Genomic DNA, 22,793 nt, shown 5'->3' on the forward strand with positions numbered 1-22,793 from the left:
AGTGAATTCCAAACTAGGGATCAAAGAGGGTTTTTTTTTTTTTTCTGATCAAATTATATTGAGGTCGAGCAACAACCTTTAATTGTTAAAAGCCTGTCATTGTTTGCATTTAAATAATAGTAAGGAATGTATTATAGAAACTTCTATATATTTCTGAAATGCTTTATTTCCTTTTTATCGTTTCTCCTTATCAAGTTGTTTTACTCCCTACATTTAGTAATCTTAACATAACAGGAATGTAGTAAATGAAACTCTTGGAGAAAATGATAATTTTGCATTCAGTGTGGATATTAACGCAAGGATGAGTCATGTGTTTTGCAGTATTCACATACTTGGATTGTTTTCGTTGTCCGTGTCACGTGACCGAAGGTGTTTCCTAGAACAATTATAAATAATATTAGTGTGTGCTGTAAAAGGTTGTAAAGTGCTGCGCTTCGTGTGATTTAATAGCTGCAAAGATAAAGGAGCAACGTCTAATTCGGGAATTTTGCTATGCGAGTTCGAATTGGGACATATCGGCCCAGAAATATTCCGCACTTTTTTCGTGCTCAGCATAGCAACGAGATGGTTCAAGAAATTTTACTCGGACCTCAACAAGAACCTCGTCAATCAGCCAAAGGCAAACTGACTGAAATCTGAGTCCAAGAGCGTATCCCGAGCCATAGAGGCAACCTCGGAAGTAATCAGGCAAGTTCCATATCTCAAGTCGACTATAGTTCATATTCATCACCTTGGCGGAGCTGCCGAATTGTGTCTCACTAGCATTTCCCCCATTTCCCTCTCCCCATTTCAAGCACAGAACGAGTGATGTGTGCAAGATACCTTCAGAAAATCTGCGTTACCTGAAGAGGATAAGATGCGACGGAAAGTGTATATTTTTCGAAAATCGTAATGTGTATAAGCAGCTTTTAAACTAAAGTCAGGTGCCGAAACATGTCACCAAACACGGGCGTTTTGATCAAAAAAGTGATGCTTTACGTTTGATGGAATTACCATGGGATAATTCACTACATGTTTGTTCCAGACGGCCACGCTATCAATGCCAACCTGTACTTCAAATAGTTAGAATGAATGTATGCCAAATACCCAGCCATTGGTGAACAAAGCAAACCTTCATGCAGAAAGACAACGGAAAATCTCACACCCTCGAACGACCAGGAGTAAACTCCGGAAACATTAGGAAATTGAACCTTTCTGCATTTAGCATGTTGTCCATACTTCGCACTCTCGTATTATTACTTGCCCCGATTTATGGCTCAATTCCTACGCTCGAGACGGATTTTTTCACTTTGATGTTGATATTGATGTGGAATCGAGGAACTAGCTGAAAGGTGAATTCAGACGTGCAACATCTTGCCCTCTAGTTTGAGTGCTAATCAGCTTTAGTCATGCCTTGACGCATAAAACAAGTAAGTGACCGAAAGGGCCATATTTAACATTTTTGCTGTCCTGGGCGATTAGAAAAATACTACCCCTTAAAGTCAGTGTTAACCATCAAATTTTTGTAATTTCCAGTACTATGGAAAATAGCTGATCAGAAAAAGAATGCCGCCCCAGATCATGGCCCATAGGTAAATATGGCTCTGGATCGAAATATTACAAAACTTTTGACTCAACATTGTATGTTAGCTTTCATCCATCAGATATCAAGAAAATTTATTAGATTCAACTATAATACGAAAAGAAAGGCGCCAAATTGAACGTCTTCAAAGGAAAGAAAAAAGTTTAAAAATTTTGTGTATTATGAAATGAAGTTCATAAAATTGTCTTCCGTTTGTTGAGAGTTCCTTTCTTTTATCATGACCTATTGCTTTCAATCGTAACAGTTAATTGAAAATATTGCCACATGTACGAATTTTGCATATAAACAAACAAAACTATGACAGTGACATGGTGTATAAATCTTTATAACACCATTTTCATACATTATCGTCACAGTATGCTCTTGGTTTATGGATTCAGAATTATATTGATGAAACAGAACATATGTGCTTTGTGATTCAAGTTAAGCTCGCATTACAGAATATATCTGTAGAAAGCCGTAGTGTGAAGGTTGAACCACCATAGATGGTAGACTTATCGTAGGATTTGTAGAAAGCATGCTGCTAGTAATTTGAAGGCTGTCAGACAATACGAAGAGTGATTGTATATGTTGATCAATCTGTGTTTGGAATGCCAGAATGAAGTCCTCGAATGCATATTGTGTAATAAAGTGACTCCATGTATAGCCATATAGTGGAGAAGCGAAAAGCCTGTGCTCGCTTTGCGTATGTGTGTTGTGACGTGTCTGGTCCACCAGTGATATAAGTAAGATATATCTCAAGTGCTTGTCCTGTATACAAGATATATCTCAAGTGCTTGTCCTGTATACAAGATATATCTCGAATGGGTGTTAAGTCACAAAACTCCATTTTCCAGTCATGTTTGATGAAGTATCTCTGAAAAGAAAGAAAGAAAAGGAAAAAAAAAAAACTACGTGTGTCTATAGGGGTCGGTCAAATTTAAACGTGTACCGAAATTATGAACTTATGTAAGCTATCTCAAGGAATCATCAATATGATTAACTTGCAATTCAATTTTCCCCAAAACATATTTTTTGACATCCTTTGCACAAGCACCCGATATGTATATCTGAACACTAATTATTGACAAGAAAGTGTGATTGGCTTCTTTGTTTAATTATTATTATTATTATTATATACTCGAAAATTACTAATTAGATCAGGGTACGAAGTTTCAGGTCTGAAAGGCCAGATTAAAGTTTGACTGGCATTTAGCAAACAAGAGTCAAATGCCCATTGAGTCATTCCATGTCAATTCACCTAGGCCATGACACCCACCAATTCAGATTTTCATGAACTTGATGCAGTTGTTGGGACTAACAAGTTAATAAATGTGAAATTTTTGTTCTCTAGCTGCAATAGTTTCGGAGATACATGCTGTTAAAGTTTGAGGAAATTGCTCGTAAAGATTTGTTTAGAGCACCTGCTTATGAGTACAGTGTTGAAGGGTAAACGCCATTACTCAGTGTCTAATGAACTTATCAGCGTCAAATTTTTACCAAATACCAACCAAAGCAGTTAGCTTATAAGGGAAACAGTTTCATCGATCTTGGAATATTTTTTCGATTAAAAGAACTTTTTGAGTGTGCAACATAGGGTCAAAAAATTAGTTTTATTACCATAAGGTATGAGAGTGTTCGCTTTCCTTTTTTTAATAATGAACCTGAAACTATGCCTAAAAATCCTATTACACAAAAATACTGGGTTTTTGTATGCTTAGGTACCTGTAATTAGTTGCGTTGTTAACGGGCTGCTCAGAAACAATTTGAAAAAAATAATCTGGAAACACACTTGTAATTAGAGAATTATCTGAGGAATTGAGATCGAGTTATGGACATGGGTAAAAAAAAAGTAGAGTGCTTTTTTTTTAATGGAAAGAATGTTGCCTTTAATACTATTTTATTCCTAAAATCCCTTTTCTTATATATTTAAAATTCTGAAGACAAAAATTAATATTTCGGAACTAATGTATTTCCTAATTACCAGTTGCACTTAGCCGGGGTTCACAATGATCTTGAAAGTCAGAGGTCAAGAAATAACTACAAGTAATCTGAATAATGTTCCTTTTATTTATTCACACAATACATAAAAAGGAACATAATTTAAGTTACATCATTTAAGTAATGTTCTTCATACGCTTAATAAACAATTAATGTCAGGCAAATTAAAATGATTGAGGGAAAACCCTGAAAATGTTTCAAAATATGCCGAAAATGAGGGAAATTTCTATATATTCGCAGAAGTGTCTGGGATTTTTTTAGGTGTACATACAAGATATGAAGAACAGTTCAAATAATCACGACAGATTCAAAAAAAATAAAGGAAATGCTGAAAAAGAAGATTATCTGAAGGAAAAAAGGTAAAAGGGATAAAGAGGTTTAAGAAGTGTCAAAAATGGTAAAACTTGAAGCTTTGAAAAAATAAGAACAAACTAAATAAAAAATTCAAATCCTATAGAAGCCAAAACACATAATAATATTGGTTCTAGGTAATCAGAGAGAAGAGTAAATTATAATATGCGTGTACTTGTTTATGAGTGCATTCGGAATGCTGAGATGTTAAAGATATAGTTAGTATATAATTATTGTTTGGTACTAGTGTTTTATTGTATTCCAAATACAGGAAGTTTGACTCGTAAATGTTTATAGTAAGAGAGCAAGCTTATACCGTATTAAAAAAAAAAAAAAAGGAGCGCTAAACGGCAATATGGATGATGGAGACTTTTTTCTTCCTGAACTTAGCCATAAATGATAGTGTTGCGGGTCAGGAAAAATTTAGTTAGTCATGGAAACTCAGAGAAAGTTTGGGAAATCAACACCAAACTTTTAGTGTGGACCCTGTTAGCACCACTAGCTATATTCCAAACCTTATAAGCAAAGACGACTTAAATCTACAATCGGATTTTCATTGAGAATTCGAGAACCTTTCTTTATACTGTTGAAATAACGCTTTTTTTTTATTAATAATAATACAACTTTATTCTATATACATATACACAAATACGTTAAATTTACATACAGTGTATATACAGGGTAGACAATTTACCTTGATTATCCATTATAACAGTGAAACCAAGAGAGACAAGCGAAACTTTGCACGAAGCAGCTATAAGGAGAAGGACACCTTTGCACGTACTAAACAGAAACACTAAACAAATAGTGTTACCAACCCAATATATTTATGTTTTTTGAAATGGTACTACGTCAAATTATTACATATTTTAAATCAACATGTCAAAAGAAAACTTAAAATGCCAATTTTATTATTCAGTGTTGCGAACTAAGGATGTTATAGTATCAAAAACATCCAAAGTTTGGGAGCCTCTTATAACACATACAGCATTAAGAGATAAACAGAATAATACACATCGAAAGTACCTTAGTGTTGGATACCATGGTCATAATATGACTTTTTTTTTCAAATGAATAGGAACGAAGTTATTGAAAATCTGAATTTTTTTGAAGGGAAGTATTTTTTAAAAAAATGCTTAGATAAGTATCACATTTAGTTACGTATATGCTTTGCAATGAACGTACAAATTATTTTGCCGCTCACAGCACTTCGATATCTCAAACTGTTCTAGAGAAATGGTAAACATTGATAAAGTTTGCAACACTGTTGAAAATGCCGTATTTATGAAAAATATTTTAAATAATTGTTGTTTTCTTTTTCTTTTATAACATTATAGCAATAGCTTTTAGTAATTGTAATTACAAGTTCTCTATTACATGATTTAAGCAGTGTTGCAAATTTCAGCAATGTTTATCACGTCTCCAGAATGGTTTGAGATATCGAATGCTGTTAACGGCAAAATAATTTGTACGTTCATTGCAAACCATACATGTAACTAGATATGATACTTATCTAAGCATTTTTTTTTTCGAAATAAAGTCCTTCAAAAAAATCAAATTTTCAAGCACTGGTAACTTCGTTACAATTCATTCGAAAAAAGTCATACCATATCCATGGTATCCAACACTAAGGTACTTTCGATGTGCATTATCCTGTCCAACTACGTTGTGTTGTACGTGTGATAGAAGTTTCCAAACTTTGGATGTTTGTGGCACTATAACATCCTTAGTTTGCAACACTGAATAATAAAATTGGTATTTTAAGTTTTCGTTTGACATGTTGATTTGAAAATGTAATAATCTGGCGTAGTGCCATTTGAAAAACATAACTTTATACTAGATTGGCAACACTATTCATTGAGAGTTTCTGTTTAGTACATGCAAAAATGTCCCCCTCCTTATAGCTGATTCGTACAAAGTTTCATTCTCTTTTCTCTCTCTTTTGGTTTCTCCGTTATAGCAATGATCAAGATAAATTGTCCACCTGATATATACGCATTTAAAGGATGGACTGAAAAACTATGTACCTTAAACATTGCACACCTTTGACACTTCAGGAAATGTTCATTGCTAAATGTGGACTTGGTCCAAAATCAACTTCCTTGTTACAGAAGTAATACATTACAAGATTCTTTTGGGATAGGTTATTGAGATGAGCGATGATGTTACATACTGGAACAGAACTTTTTCCTATGGCGGCTAATTTTATGAAGCGATCGCGCAGGACCATATAGATATGTGAATTTAATTTTCACATCATCTTGCTCCATATACTTAGAGAACACTAGTCCAAAAAACGAGTGACGATCATAAACTTACCCGTGTATGAATTTGTAGTGATGTGTGACACCAGACACACAGGTTGCTGTTCACAAGTAAAATGGAAAACGATGCTAAAGTTTTCACGTGAACTCACCTTCTTTGCTCCAATGAAATTTACAGACAGCGAGATAAAATCATGAAATCACGTCCCGAGTAGTGTTTTTGAGTTTGAAAACCGTTCTTCCAACTGTTGGTGAGTTTCTGAAAATGTTTTTCTTCGTAATCCAAAATGTTACACCTTCAATTCTTAATCTACAAAACGCAAAGAATTTGACAGCTATATCTGTTACATCACCACTACATCTTTGCAGGCTCTCCCATGCAACCGGACTTTTAACTGTAAGATGACTGCATTCACATAGTGATTTCCCTGTGGCTAGTTGCAAACAATGTCCATGATGCCGCTAAAGAGAAGGTCTGATTGTGATAGCATATGTTCTGGAAATTTTTACAGATCTTATATCCTGTGTGTTTTCAGATCTTATATTCTATACTAAAATACTTTGTGTTTCACATCTGGAAAGCTTTGTTTGATGTACTGTGTGATTATTTTGAGTGTTTGATACACAAAGACAACATTGTGCTCCAGATCATCATATAGGATACATAACTTGGGATATAGCTCTCCAACTCTTTCTCTCGAACGAGCTTCCTTTACACTTTGAGTAACTGAAAAAAAAAAAAAAAAAAAAAAACTGCTCCATTTTCGTCTTTACGTTTCCAAGTGATCACTTCTCTGGTACTAGATATGAGTCTCTCACTATGAGCTCTCTAAAACATGACGATAGGTTGGATATTTTCTCATCTGTTGTTCCTTACACGCACCAAGAGGATTTTATAATGGACGTTTTCTCAGAAATCATTTCGTTTCCTTCCACTTCATTCATCATCATCATCGCTACCTCCGTTAACCCCGGAGCATAATCGTCAAACGCTAAACTTTAAAAAAAAAAAAAAAAAAAAAAAAAAAAACTTCATTAGTACCAGCCCAGCAACTAACACGTGGTCAGCGCGATCCGCCACCGTTCTTGAGAACCCAGCCAGCCTAAAACAATATATGTCACTCCGATTTAACATTTTCAACTAAATCCAAGATAATGGATTTAAGCTGACCAGTATATATACATCCCTATTATATAGCACTCTACCCCTTTTACCCATACTCATAATTTGATCTGAGATCCTCAAACAATTCTCTAATTACAAGTGTGTTTCCAGATAATTTACCTCAAACTGTTTTTGAGGAGATCATTAATAACGGAACTAATTATACGCTCTTAGGCATTCAAAAACCCAAAATTTTATGTAATGGGATTTTCGGTCATACTGTGAAGTTATTGTATATATATACACCTTTGGTGATAAAACTCATACTGTACGAGTTAGAGAAAAAAAAATTACATTAATTACTGACTTGTTGGTCTCAACCTAATAACTGTATCAAATTTCATGAAAATCTGAATCGGTGGGTATCATTTGCTCATTTTTCTGGGTGATTTGACATGGAATGACCCTAACGCTAAACTAAAACATTAGGGCGTGGAAATTTTGCGTCCTGACTTCGATAACTCAAAAGTACCTTATTTTCTCTCTCGCTCTCTTCAGGAAGTTTGTAGAGTGTCACTTGTGTAAAAGCCACTAATCACGTATTAAAAAGCATAATCTATATATATATATATATATATATATATATATATATATAAATGTAAACTTCGTAGAAGCAACTGAAAAATAACAGGAGAACGGTGCTATCACATGGGGCAGAGGATTCCCACAGAAGACATATCCCACAACATGCTCTTGTCAAAAGAATCTCTCGGGCTGTCTTGACATGACTGCGACAGCTCGTGTGCCCAGCGTGGTTCCCATGTGGAGGTATGAACACTAAACAATCGATTGTTGCAGGCACATCTCTTCGTTTTGAATGTGCTTGATGATATCGCAAGGGAATGCTGTGGCGAGGTGAATAGGGACCTGTGGTATTCAGCGTAGGATACAGCAGTGACCGTATGCTTGCTCAGACATGCAGGTGAGTTGGAAACTGCACCGTGGATTGGCATGCCTTATACAGTGGTGACGAAACCGGCTTTAGGCCAGCCCCGCAAAACTATGCTGGAATAACTTAATTATACATCGAAAAGTTGTACAATGTAATCTTCCCAGAATCGATTCACTTTCGGCTACTTAGACCACACAAGACTACTTTGATGCAACTTTCATGCCTATGTGGTTCAAAATGATTCTGGATGCGTAATAATGGTGAACTATTCAGAAGTGCATCTAAGAGTTAGCAGAGGAGTAGATGAACAACAGAATAATAGTTATCCTTGAACCACTTAGTGCGTTACACACACGAAAGACAACTTCCTGGAAGGTAGCGACGGACGATGAATCCTGGGTGTTCTACACTTCCGATATTAAGGGGTTCTATATGTGTGGAAACATGCAGACTCCCAAGAAGTTCAGTCATCTCTGCTCAAAAATTTTTACTGTGTTCTAGAACATGTAAGGCGTTCTCGTGGTGGAGTTTCGTCCATCTGGAACCACTATGGCTGTAACCACGTATGTTAATACATTAATAAAGTTTTGTTATACTGTTCGTGAAAAATGCCCCAAAAGACAAGCTTTACGAGAGCGCTTGTGTCCTATTTTGCTCAATAAGTCTGGGTCTAAATTGGTCAGTTGCTTGAAAATGATATCCAACATCCACCATACTTCGTATCTGGTTTCTTGAAACCATTAGACTTCGGTGAAGAAGTTGAATCCATCATCCACGGCAGTAACAGAGAGGAATTCACTGAAGTTTCAAAAATTCTCATACAACTGATCTCTGCATCAAGTAATCTGAAAAATTCTTAATGGTATGAAATGGTTAGAGTTTACGAGTCTATAGGAGACGTTGACTTACATCTTAACGTAGGATTCGAACCACGTGAGCTCCCACCGGGAATCGAATCCCGATCTCCCGCGCCAAAGACGTCTACACTAGCCATATAGCCCCAATGATTGATATGGAGCATCGTCATATACCTAGGTAAGACCAAAAAATACCTTCCGTCCTGAAGTCTCGATGATGAAATATTATTTGTGAGGAATTTAACTTCAAGTGGACGTGTTTGTGTTCTATACTAATCTTGTAATGAAACACTCTTAAAAATCATAAATTTGTAGAGTATTACAGAAATTTTCAGAAAAGGAAAGTGGACACTTTATCGACTATTCCTATTATTAGACTCTACAAACGGTTTCTATTACCTTCGTGAACATGACAAAACCTTTTACAAGACAGGGAATAGTTTTGCTACTGGTTGTGGTTGTACGAGCTCGTACTGTAAAAATAATAATAATAATAATATATTTAAAAAAAACTATTAGTTGTTTTCTGTAAAAGCGAGACGCAAAAGACATACTCACTGCAACATGAATTATAACACTTATCTAAGACTGGTATTTAAATGAAATCACAGCTCCCTTCTTCGCTGCAAGATAATGACTGAGGATTGAAAATGTGTCACTAGGATAATAAAGAAGCAAAACAAAACAATACAGCATAAAGAATGAAAGTTCAAATTATATTCACTGAAGTAATATGTATCCAAACGTTAAACGTTGTATGTACGCTACGTTTCAATGAGCTCTTGTCATCTTCGTCTGTGTATCTTTAAACGGAAGAATTACACTGCTTGTAAACATACCTAGTGGAAATAGTGGCTTTTAACAACAATAAATTAATAATACAAAAACTCAAAATAACATAAACATTTTTGCCTACAATTGGGGAATACTAATAAAAAATATGTAGTTCTACAAGAATCAAAATTACTTCCTTTAAAAAAAATGACATGAGGCAATTGAAAGGTAGGTCGATACACAGTTTTAACATTTGGATGTTTCAGGAAGTATGAGTTTCTCGTACAATTTTAACTTACTTTTCTTATTAATATACATCCTAAGCAATCCTTTTAAGACTTTTCATACATGAAATAAACTGAAGTGTACAGGGAGAAAACCAATGAAGTCCCTTCTTGCAGTTTCAGGAACTGAAGTTTATATAAAATAACGTATCTATAACATTTAAAAGGAATAACTTATTTTTCACTTCATAGCTTCCATAATAACTGAGTTTTTGGTTCGATCCTACCTCGCGCCAAGTAAGCTTTGTAGTGGACAAACATCACGTGCGTGGGTTTTCTCGAGGTTTTCCCATTTTCTCCAACTTTCTTCATTCCACTATTTTATTCATTTCTCATCATCACCGTTTCTTTAGCCCAGCCGGCATAATGGTAGGACGTAAAACTTTAAAAAAAAAGAAATAACTGAGTTTCTCCTCACTACTGAGTTTAAACGATTAGATGAAAGCCATACAGTGATATCAATATATATATTTTTATATTGCTTGGACCCTTTAAGTCTCTTCATACGGAATAGCTTTCTCTCCGCCTTTTACTGTTTATTGGAGGTCGGTGTTCTCGTCTTTTTCTCTACTCTTCTATCCTGGGCGTCTTCTATTCTCCATCCCCTCTCCCTCTCTTCTTTAAATCCGTTACCTCAGCTTTCCAATTCTCATTCCAACATAGTCATTTGTTCGTTCTAGGTGTCCCAGCTATCGCAGCCACTATTGTTGAAATTTTTCACTCAAGGGTCCCAATTAAATAGTCTCTCTTATGCAAGCGTTACTTATTCTATCCTTTCTCGTCACACCACACATCCATCATAACATTCTTATCACCGCCACTTACTTCCATCTTCTTTTTCTGGACCCTTGTGATTACCCAGGTTTCATACTGTACATCATTCCTGGTCTTATTACAATTTCATACCTTTTAACCTGCAATTTCCTTTTTTTTTTTTTTTTTTTTTTTTTTTGTTTGTTTGTTTATTATCATACAGCACCTCGCTCATCCTCGAGTTTAGCCAGTCAAATTATATTGTGTTGGGTTTCTGTATGTAATCCACTATCTAGCTCGAGGCACGAGCCTAGGTATTTAAATAAAGTGATTTTTTTCAAGTTTAACGTTCCTGTAGGCTAAAGGAGACGGATGCTAAATGAAAACGAATGATGGTGAAACTAAACTTTTTGTGATCTCCAGCCGGGACTGGAAGCTGGGACCAGTCGCAACAAAGGCACACGAGCTGTGTTTTGTTTGGTTGGAATGGTCAATAACAAAATGTATACTTACAAACCTAGTCATTCAGCACTATCACAAATGATTGTGTTTACGATATTTTTCTGTTCTGTTAAACTCTCAACAAGACAAAACATTTTAGTAGTTGCAAGGGCAGTGAACATATATCAATTAATTCATATTTCACGACGACACTAAGTCTCTTACCCTATTTTCTTACCTTATTTTTTTCTTTTTTGTTTTAGTTCCTCGGCTGAAAATTGTCAGCCATGATCACGATTATATATATATATTTCTTCTTTTCTTTCTTCAAGATTTAGGGAGATAAGTGGATGTTAAAACTGCACTGCAAAAATTATTGTAATTCAAATAGGCGGGAATCCATTAAATCAAATGTAATGTTTCTATAAGTTTTAAGTGTAATATTTCCGACAAAAAATGTGTGTTATAAAGATCAGTATACTGAGTAATCTGAAGTATCAACAAATGTGTAATTCATTAGCATTCTGTATTGTCAATTTCCAACTTGTGAACAATGGACTTCGCTGAATGAGATCACCACTTAATAAGGCAAGACGTAGTATATTTTATGATAATTATTCGCCGCACAGTTTTGACTATTTTCCTTCCTTCATTGTATTAAAGCAAACTTGTTACTTAGGAAGTACACTCCTGAGAATTCTGTTTAAAAGTTCTAATAAATACAGTTTATTCAGCCAATCGATAAGAGTCAAAACAAAATTAAACATTATTCTGCAAATTAAAACTTCTATATCAAACGAAAGGCATTTTCGTTTCTATATTATTAGAATTATGAAGTGGGTAATATGAACAATTTATTCCTTTAGTTGTACATACCTTTAAATGAAGATAAATTGCATAGTTTCGGTAATCCATTGTCATCATCCTTCGTACAAAGAAAAGAAAAAAAAAAAAAAAAAAAAAGAAGTACATTTCGAAGTTCTAGCTTGCAGAACATGAAAAGACTATTGTAGAGAGACATTGATTAGTTGTCAGGCAGAAAGTTAATTCACACTTGCCTTTAGGAAGATAAAAAGTATTGAGAATGTTCTATATGGTTGATTACTTGTAGAAATGGTATCAGAAGTTGAATAAGTATTTTAATAACATAACATGATCTTCGACTTCGTCATATATACCATGGTTGTGACTGATTAATTGTAATAGAACACACTGCAATTTATCTTCATCTAAAGTTGGCTTAGAGACTTTTCAACTATTCAGTATGAAAAAAAAAAAAAAAAATGAAAAAAAAAAACCTTGAGTTTCACGTCCCATGGCTATACCGGCTAGGCTAAAGGAGACGGTGATCATGAGTAATGAATGAAATGGTGGAGTGGGAGGAAACGGGAGAACCCCGAGGAAAACCCATGCACACGCTGTTTGTCCACCACAAAGTTCATTTGGCAAGGGCTGGCTGGAATCGAACCCGGGACCCCAAGTACCAGAGGTGAACGCTCTATCACTGAGCCACCGCGCCCCCAATATTCAGTATGCATCCACCATTATCAATTAGTCTATTATTTTCCTTTTTATTCAACATGATTTCATGGTTATGTTGATTATAAAACTCCATACATAGTTAGTTGGTCTCCATACATAAAGTTTTATAACACTAAAATCTATGATCCTATATAGCGGAATCTATCGTATATTTAATTATTGTTAACCTTCAAAACATACTTTCACTATTGCCATTTTCTCCATCAATAGGGGAAACTATATCGTATTAAACCTGTATAACCTTAATTATTTACGGAGTGTCTACTAAATTCCAAAGTGGAATATCATAACCTTTTCCTTACTGAACCATACAATTTCCTAACATCCTCAAGAGCCAATTTAGGTGCGAATTAGGCCGAAGCGTGCTTTGCTTGCGATTTGGTAGCGTCTAAAACTAACCATAGACACTTTATAGACCAAAATTTTCCAATCTGTGCTTATATTTGTACGTATGAAAACACTCGAGACCCAAAAGCTAAATTTCTTGACTTTCATGACCGTTTTCTGATTTCGTGACCGATAGACATCCTGATTTATTATAAAATTTCAGAATAAACTTATTTGCTTTACAAAAAATCAATAGATTAAAAACTTAGTAATTTTGTCTTTTCCTTAAATGGTGGTTTGATATAAAATTGCGCATAATAATGAGTTCCCGTAACATGTATAATATAATATTTTAACACATTTTGTGCTTTCAAACAATAGGTGTGAATGACTGATTTGCACTTTTAAGGACTGCTTATTTAAAAAGATCACAAAATTAACTTTGAAAATATCTTGCATCAGATAGGTTGTTGAATGAAAAACCACCCGAATCTGACCTACTATTTTAACAGTATGTACATTATCAGTTGTTTTCACCTTCCCAGAACCGAAAAGTACCGTACTGAAATCCAAAGGAAAAATGCTCAAATATATCAAAAGCAAACACTAACAGAAACTTCGATCCTTATCGAAACATACAGATTCAAATGGACCGATATGCTGCGTTCCCATTACACTGAAAGCAATCAATCAAATGGACTGGTCGACTAGTACATACGGCGTCCCGTGAGCGATGTATATCAATGCTTTGTATTTACTACTCATGTTTCTCCACATCCTCTCTCCCGTCACATGCGGAAAATTTACTAATATGGTTTCCTTTAAATTTGGAATTGAATGCATTATGCAGATAGGATTATTTTTGAGGGACCAAATTCATCTTTCGTTAAATGCAGAAACATAAAATCGGGGTTATACTGTAGTATTAAAACCATGGCATTTCGGAAACATAATACAATATGGGCGTGTCAGATGTACGATTAAACGGAGTATACAGATGCAAAGAAAATTCTAATAGGACACTTCATGTAAAGATACGACATAAAATTAGAGATGGATTCAATATCAATCAATCAGTTGCATACATACATCAAATGCGCAATCTCTTTAAGTTTTAATATCCCACCATTATGTTGGGGTCGCGGTGGCTCAACGGTAGAGCGTTCACCTCCGGTGCATGGGGTCTTTGGTTCGATCCTAGCTCGCGCCAAACAAGCTTTGTGATCGACAAACACCGTGTGCGTGGGTTTTCTCGGGGTTCTCCCGTTTCTTCCCTCTTTCCATAATTTTATTGATTTCTCATCATCACCGTCTCCTTTAGCCTAGCCGGCATAACCGTGGTATGTAAAACTTAAAGATTTCGTGTTCATTTCCCAGTATGTACCAAGACTAAGGGAGACCCTGATCATGGTGAAATGAAGAAAGTATGAGGAAAAGTAAGAAGCTTAAGCGCGAGGTTCAGATGTCACATTAGATTCGGACTTCAAATCAAATGTTTTAATACATACACTGGCACTTTTATTAAGCAGCCACCGCTCATCTTACTGAATACGGATTGTTAGGAAGGGTGGTCGCCTAGCTAAGGATTGGCTTGCTTTCCTTTTCTTTTTATGATATTAAAATATGAAAAACACAGTACTGTGAATTCGTAGGTAATTTCATTTGAGAGAACAGTTTGAAATGGAAGTTAGATACTACTTATTTTCTTTTAACTACACATCTCCGTTTTTTATTACTTTCAGTTAATTGTTTGGAAAAGAAGGAATAAATTGCAAACTGTCTCGGCTTGATATGTTTAACGGCCAATTATCTTCTCAAGCGTGTGAAGTTACTCATGAACAGGGCCCGGATCTTGTTGACAAGTCAACTTTTTTCTGTTACGCATAGGACAAGGCAAGTTCAAATAAAAACGTTATCCATCAACTCTAGGTTCTAAAAACATAGTTTTTTAGGGCCAACTTTTGGTCACTTTCTGCCATTTTGAAATTTCAGGTCATTTTTTAATATTTTAAGGTAACTTTTAGGTCACTTATGATCTTTTTATTCTTTTTCTTCTACATAAGGAAATCTTTAAATGAACACGGTTTACGAATGTGGAAAAGACGAAGTTGAATAATCTCTTTTCTTGCTTCCTGACTGTTGGGGTGGAAAAACTGCATTCTTAACAAGCTAATGAACACTAAGTTGTAGCTGGTTAACGAAAGGTGGGGGTTGGTAGGTGGCCAAACAGATAGTTTTGGGTTGTTGACCACAAAGGATGTGATCACGTGAATAACTGAAAATGGATTAGAAGGCGTACAAGGATTTTAAACATGTTTCTATATATTATTTTCATGTAGTCTACACTTGCGAACTTTTATTGTTTAAGAGTGCTTCCTAGCTTTAACTCGGGAGTGAATTGACGCTTTCAATACTTACAATGCCGTACAATGGACTGATCAATAGAAATAAATGATCAATGGACTGCAACTAAGTGAAACAATACTTTTTGAATATGAGTGAGAAGTGTTAACTAAAAATCCAATGGGTATTAAAAAATGTCAATGTTTAACGAAATAAACGTTTAAGAAAATGCAAGTTTTAAGGTCAATTTTTGTGATTTTTAGGGTCATTTTATAGGTCACATTTTAGAAAATTTTAGGTCAACAACATCCGGGCTCTGCTCATGAATATGCGCCCTGTCATCGTGCAAAATTCCCATCTCATGCGATTGATATACGTACAGTTTCTGAGCTTGCGGCCACAATATCCTGAACTACTTCCTCTTAATTATCTTTATCTTCATCTTGCTTCGTTTATGTATTGGGTTGGTGAGAATGAAATGCCCAAGTGCTGAAATAAAGGAATCCCCAAGAAAGAATAGAGAATGAATTACCAGAAAATACTGAAAAATATCTCATAATGATAAAAAAACAAACAAACAAATGTACACTATGGACTCTTTGTAAAGCGCTTTAACAAATAAGACGTTTGGCAGGGGTTAATTCATTATATGTATATACATACAATAAACCTTTTCTCAGCGATCAGTCTCTTAATGAACACTTTCTTTCACGAACTTGCGAAATCTCGTTCATTAACATATTTACACGTATTCAACAATCAACTCCTCACTCTGACCATTGGATAGTGGAATTAAGTACCCTCTCTTAAGTGACCATTTTTTGCAACCATCTATGAAACCACACAATGCTTCGCCCTCTTGTCATCTGGAAGTGACTTGTTTTCCGAGACAAGCAAACTTATACTGAATATTACTGTATAACATGCGTAAACGGGAGGTGCATCATCCACTCTACTTTCGTTTGTTTGAAACGTTTTGCAGCTCGTGGAAAACTAAAGCAATCTCGTAACTGTCACTGAAATAAAGCACGTTTTTATTCTATATGGAAGCTGCAGCTCCTAAAACTTCACTAAATTGAATAATGGGAATAGTGTAATATAAAATTCTTCCTTATTTTCAGCAAAGTGAAATGAAAACAATAAGGATTGTGAAGAGAGATTATTTCAGATTTAGTCAATCCTGCGATCGGAAGCCGTAGGCACAGCGAAGTATACCGTAGGCGTAGCACAGTTTAATTTTACAAACTGTGATGAAACGGCGCGTATTCATGACCTGTCTCACATATACATACATTCATGCTAGAAAAATGCAACTTACAGTAATTCCTTCTTTATAAACAATCAGCTACATTGTCAATAATGAAAAACAGAAGATAGCTGGTTGATGAGAGTTTACGTACCTTTTCAGCAGAAAGGCTAAAGCCGACTTGACTTATTGTACTACGTGAGATCCAAACCACTACTCGAGCAGCGTTAAGTCCAGTTTTAAACAAATAAAATAAAATTTCAATCAACACTCATACTACGTGCTGTACATATTTAGAGTGAGTGTACACAATGTTTTAACGCTTGTTAACAATTAGTTTCTACATTAAAGATTAACGGAATATTAGCTATAACTCAACAAGTAAAAAAGGTTACTGATACTGACACGTCTGTTTCAGAATAGATTTTTGTAAACATGTATCTCGAGTTAATCAAACATGAGGTAAAATTAATAAAAGTAGATTTATCTCGCAAAATGAATGGAACATACTGTTGAACTAATTACATATATGTAACCAAATCATTTAATGCTTATTGAAAACAATAAGTTGTGAATACATTAGCAAAAATTCAGCATACAATATGCACGATACATTTTTTAAAAAATACACTTGCAATGGAATGAAACTGAAATCACTTATAAAAGAGAATAAACTTGAACATACACTTGAAAAATAAAAGGAAATCAAATATTCTACAGGAAATGTCACAATACTTTATGATTCTCATTAAGCTTCGATATGAACCAAAGTAACCAATCTTTACAACAGTAACTATCTTTGCAGGTTTTTAAAAGAACTGAAAAACAACTTTCCTCTTCAGAACATGAAAATACCTATCTTGTCTAACTGGCACTTCTTTTCTTTTCATTCTCCATTTCAGACAAGAGTTCAAGGTACTTACTGATTAATTTAACAATAATTAGTAATTTTACAAATGAGGCAACTTAGCAAATATAATTTGCAACTCGAGATTTTCTTCATTATATGATCCTGTGCGTTAAAATCATTTGAATTTCAGTAACTCCTCGTTAATTAAACAATTATTGTCTTATTCGGAAGGGCTAGGGAATAATTACAATTTTAAGAGCGTCAATACAAACCACACTCAATATATTATTTCTGAACTGTATTACTCAATTATGAAAACAATTGTTCATTCAAAACCTGCAATTACATATTACAATGCGAGTGGTTACATGAACATGCATCTTAATTAAGTTATTTTTCTCTGGGAATACGAAATCCTCAAACAAATCAATGTGCTGTTGTACAATCAAAAACCTTGCTTTCATCGATATTTTAATTATAAGCATATAGACACTACGAACAATATCTCTGAATGTGAATATAATATTTATCAATTCTAATCAATATTACAAAAATGTAAAATATGTTTCAACTGTTGGAATACTTTCTTCTCTGTGATTTACTGTACACCCAACTCATATGAAATTGACGTGCTAATGTTATTCTCACATTGGCATAAAACATGGGTCTTCTTTACAGGTATTTAACTTAAATTTAAGAGTTGTGTTATTGAGTCAGAATATACCCACTGTTCTAGTGTATTATTTCACTAGCAGCAGTATTTAATAATTTGAGTCCTTAATCCCTAATTATGAAACTACAAAATATACATTTTACTACTTAAAAAATCGGTATATCAGGAGACGAAATTTGAGGTCTGAATTCAAAATCCAGATCAGAAAGGTTGGGCGCCATTTTGCCTTCCGATTCGAAGTCACAATAAAAGCCAAACACCTATTACCAAACTAAATATTTGGTCGGCAATAGCGACCTGAGATTTCGCATCCTGATGTATATAATGCTATAGTATTCCCCATCCCATTTCTCGTGCAGGTTGCCTTGAACTAGGCAGGAAGTGCAACATACTAAAGCATTCAAATATTGCAAAAATTTACTTTGCTGTGTCTTATAAGGAATTAACACTTTCCACAGGAGATAACTTTATCCTGCGTTAACATTTAATAACTTACACCTTTGGCGATACTGTATATCAAGCAAGTAATTTACTTTTAGCTTTGAAACACGAAATCTTTTACATACACTATAAGTTGTTACATTAGGTTACTTTACTTTTTCAATTATTTCTCACATCTCTTACAGTTTAGAACAATTAAAAACTTCATATTTCCTTGATTAAAAATAACCACTAACCTTGTATCGAAAAATATGATTTCTGCTTATAATATGAATTCGATCTTCTCTAAATAATAACTAATTATGGATAATTAAGAAAAGAAATAGCAGCAGGACAGGAGCTATTTAGATACAATCCAGAGAGGGTCAAAATACTATAAGAAATACAGGGTTAGCGCTAACTTTTAACCTATAAATATGCATCCTATAGCATGTATTGGTATCTTCGTATTCTACCGGTCACGATTAAAACGATAAGGTCACGATTATTTTTTTCCGATTGTATTTATTTAGATAAGGCTTCTCTGGCGCTTAGAAGATTTGTAAACTACGTTAATATTCCTCTGCATTGGCTTATATCATCACCAGTCAATAGCGGAAAATAATTTCGTAGTGACAATAGAACGGCAATTTTAAACTATTTACTTTCATATTATGTCGTACTGAATTACATTTAAATTAACATTGCACGTACTAATTGTTTCTACATGCACGTACTATTATAGAGTTAAAAATTTGGTGCAGATTAAGAATACGGGGCCACTTTTCATGTAGGTAAAAATCTCTTAATTCACAAAGAAAGACCAACGTGTAGAAAAGCTACCTTCTAATTCATATATCAATGCAGAAGTAACACTTAAAAGTACGCTCCATAAACATAACACGTATGTACACAACGGCTTCAACGTACTATTTACTAATATAACCGAGAGAGAGCTGCATTTATATATTAATTATCACAAACATGTATTTATCACTTATAATGCATGAGTACCAATTTTTCACAAACCTTAAACGAATAATAACGCATGAAAGCTTGCGTCAAGTGGTAGTCATATCACTGAACTAGCTACCAGTGAAAGAACCTTGGTTTCGAAAATACTCTATTGAGAGACCGTGTCAGGTGTAATGAATGTGGCGAAAACATGATTAATTTCTGGACGTGAGGTTATAGATGAATTTCTCTGGTGTTATGCAAACATCAAGAAGAACAATACATTGTAGGTATGTTCTAATATTAGTAATAACTGTAGTTTGCAAGAATATCTTAGTTTCGCGCACACTCAATACCACTAATGCCTCTGCTCCCTGAGGAAATATGTCATACGCTGCCCTCAATCTGAAAGTAATCTTGGTTGTAGGTACCACCTAGCATATGGTGGTGTGTGTTTTTTTCGCGTGAGTCATCGTTTTTATAGCATATCAATCTGCCAGCATATTATCAATCTATTCGCAAGTGTTCTGCCATGGCCAAGAATATGTCACTCTAGGATGTGTTAAGGTGATAAATATTAAAGGAAGAAAATTGAACAAGAATTTTATAAAAGTGGCCTCATATTCTCAATCTAAAAGAAAAATTTTACTTCGATTTTCTTTATGTTCACTCCATTAAATTAACCTGCATCACGGACCATAATTTTTAAGTCATGGGCCTAATTTACATAAAGAAGACAATGAACTCAGGAAACCAAATAGGTTATTATTATTTAATGACGTGATTAAATGCTCCTTTACAAATTGTTACTATATACTTGTGCCTACATAGGCCTAAATTTGGAAACTAGCGTCTACTGTCTTTATTTTCTCGCAGAATCCCAACATTAATTATAATACACAGTATGTTTCTCTGTTCAAGATCTAATAAAGTCCAAACTTAGATATATTGTTACGAAGACAATACGAAAAACGCTCTGTTTTCTAACAAACATCACAGAAAGAGCACTGTGTACATTATCTTTAAATGAGTGTTTAGAATACTAATAGTAAACTTACGATTTTGTTCTAGGTTTCAGCTCATCATAGCAAGGTCGCAAGAAAATATAGTTCTTTTTCTGTGGATTGTAAAATTCATGACCTTTGGACCAATCATAGCTAACAGAATACGCAAATATTTGTCCGTTATGATTAAAACAACATCTAGTAATCGGCTGCTCCATTGCTTCTGAAGTTTTCAATTTTGTACGTGCGTCCTTGTCCCAAAAGCTGAAACGTCCATCTGATCCAACTGTAGCCAAAGTACCATGAACAGGATGAAATGCTATATCATTGACTGCAAAAATATCTTGATAGCCGCTGGGAGTTCCATTTGATCTGTGACATTTAAAGGTGAAGTTATCTTTCGGATTTTGAGGAGTTACATATTGTATAGCGACTCGCCCTTCAACACTTCCCAAAGCAAAACCAGCTGGAGCATTCTTCTTATCACGGAAAATAGATACACATCTATGTTGGTACTTAAGTGGCGACTCGATTTTCTTGTATTCTTGTGGTTTTCCTTCAAGCTGATAAACTATTAATCCTCTCCCAGCAGTTCCTACAACAGCCATAGGGTAATCAACATCAGCACAGTAGCACCTTTCTGGCAACGTTATGGTCATTATTGGATTTGATGATCTCAAATCCCAAAACTTCAGTGTTTTGTCCCAGGATCCTGTCATAAGACAAGTATACGACGGTGCCTTAATCCAATGACACGTCTTAACAGGAGCATCATGTTGTGCAACTTGAGCTGTCTGATTACTGCTTAGGTCCCAGCACTTAACCATTTTATCACAGGACGCCATGAAAACTTTTGTTCCATCTTCACTCCAGCAAACATCCAAAATTGGTCCCTGCATAGTTTGCATTGATTTTGGAATAGTTTTTCCAGTTTGTTCAACTTCCCAACATCGAACATTGTTATCCCAACTGCCAGCAATTAAGAAATTTTGAGGAATGGCTGCAGGACTAAACGCCAAACACGATACCGAATCATCAGGTGGTGAAATTACTTCGAAATCTCTCATAGGATTTGCCGTAGTTGGCGTTGAACTACCAAATGATGTTCCCGTACCGAGGGGGCTTTGATTGAACATTTTCGAGTAACTGTACCGGTCCTCAACTATTACACAGGAATTTTGTCTTGTTTACTCAGCAATCTCACGACCGCCGTGCACTATTTTACAAAACGCTTCACGATAACACAAATACAGACCACCAAAAAATGCTGTCAATTAGAGTTATATTTTAACTACAGATTTCTTAATTCTAATGTAAACACAATAACAATTCTTCAGCACTACACATTAACACAAGTCGTCAATTTTACATCCTCCTCGTTTCTCGTTTGTTCATTTGGGATTGGGATATTGCACAACATTGGTGCAAGATTGCCAGGTATTCCTGAAAGAACAGAATTTTGCTTAGGGTTGCCAACTATGGAAAAATCAAAAACCGGCGCCCCCTCAATATTCCCTAAGATATAAATGTGAAGTATCTATGTTCGGACTGCCCCCTCATAGGAAGGAAAATACTATCGTGAACAAAAGTGCATTAGCACCTTTATTCTGCATATCCGTAGTACATTCACTAATAAGCTTAATAGATACAATGTGCTATATATAAATTAGGGATGGCCAAAATTTTTCGGAATCCAGAATCCGGAATTTTTACTTTCCGGAATTGGCCATCCCTACTATAAATAAGAAACTGAAATCGGCATTGATCCTTTTATTGATTTATCACCACCTCTTTAAAATTATCGAAAAAAGAACAAATTAATCTTTACGTGACAAATTTTGAATTTGGAAAATGAAATTTATTCTTTAAACTTATACTTCAACTACAGAAAATTGCTTTAAGAAGTCATTTTTAACTCTCAATAAATGTGTAAAATTCCTTTAAGTAAACAGATGAACAAAAAATATTAATCGTTGATAAATGGTGAACGGTGACAGCTTTGGATTTACAGAATGAAAGTTACATTTTAAGTCTGTACTTCAAACTAGATATAAGTTTTTAAAGAACGGTCATAAATGGGCTGGTAAGAAG

The 22,793-nt window shown here is 34.8% G+C and overlaps 1 protein-coding gene across 1 annotated transcript; it reads right to left on the reverse strand.

Moving 5' to 3' along the window:
- Positions 1-17,264: 17,264 nt before the first annotated feature.
- Positions 17,265-22,129, reverse strand: Rae1 (ribonucleic acid export 1). Its single transcript, XM_081731364.1, has one exon. The coding sequence runs from the start codon at positions 21,836-21,838 to the stop codon at positions 20,753-20,755; it is 1,086 nt and encodes a 361-aa protein (XP_081587490.1). The 5' UTR covers positions 21,839-22,129; the 3' UTR covers positions 17,265-20,752.
- Positions 22,130-22,793: the final 664 nt, after the last annotated feature.

The sequence above is a fragment of the Thermobia domestica genome, chromosome 11, assembly GCF_964235325.1.
Source record: "Thermobia domestica chromosome 11, izTheDome1.hap1.1, whole genome shotgun sequence".
Lineage (NCBI taxonomy): Eukaryota > Metazoa > Arthropoda > Insecta > Zygentoma > Lepismatidae > Thermobia > Thermobia domestica.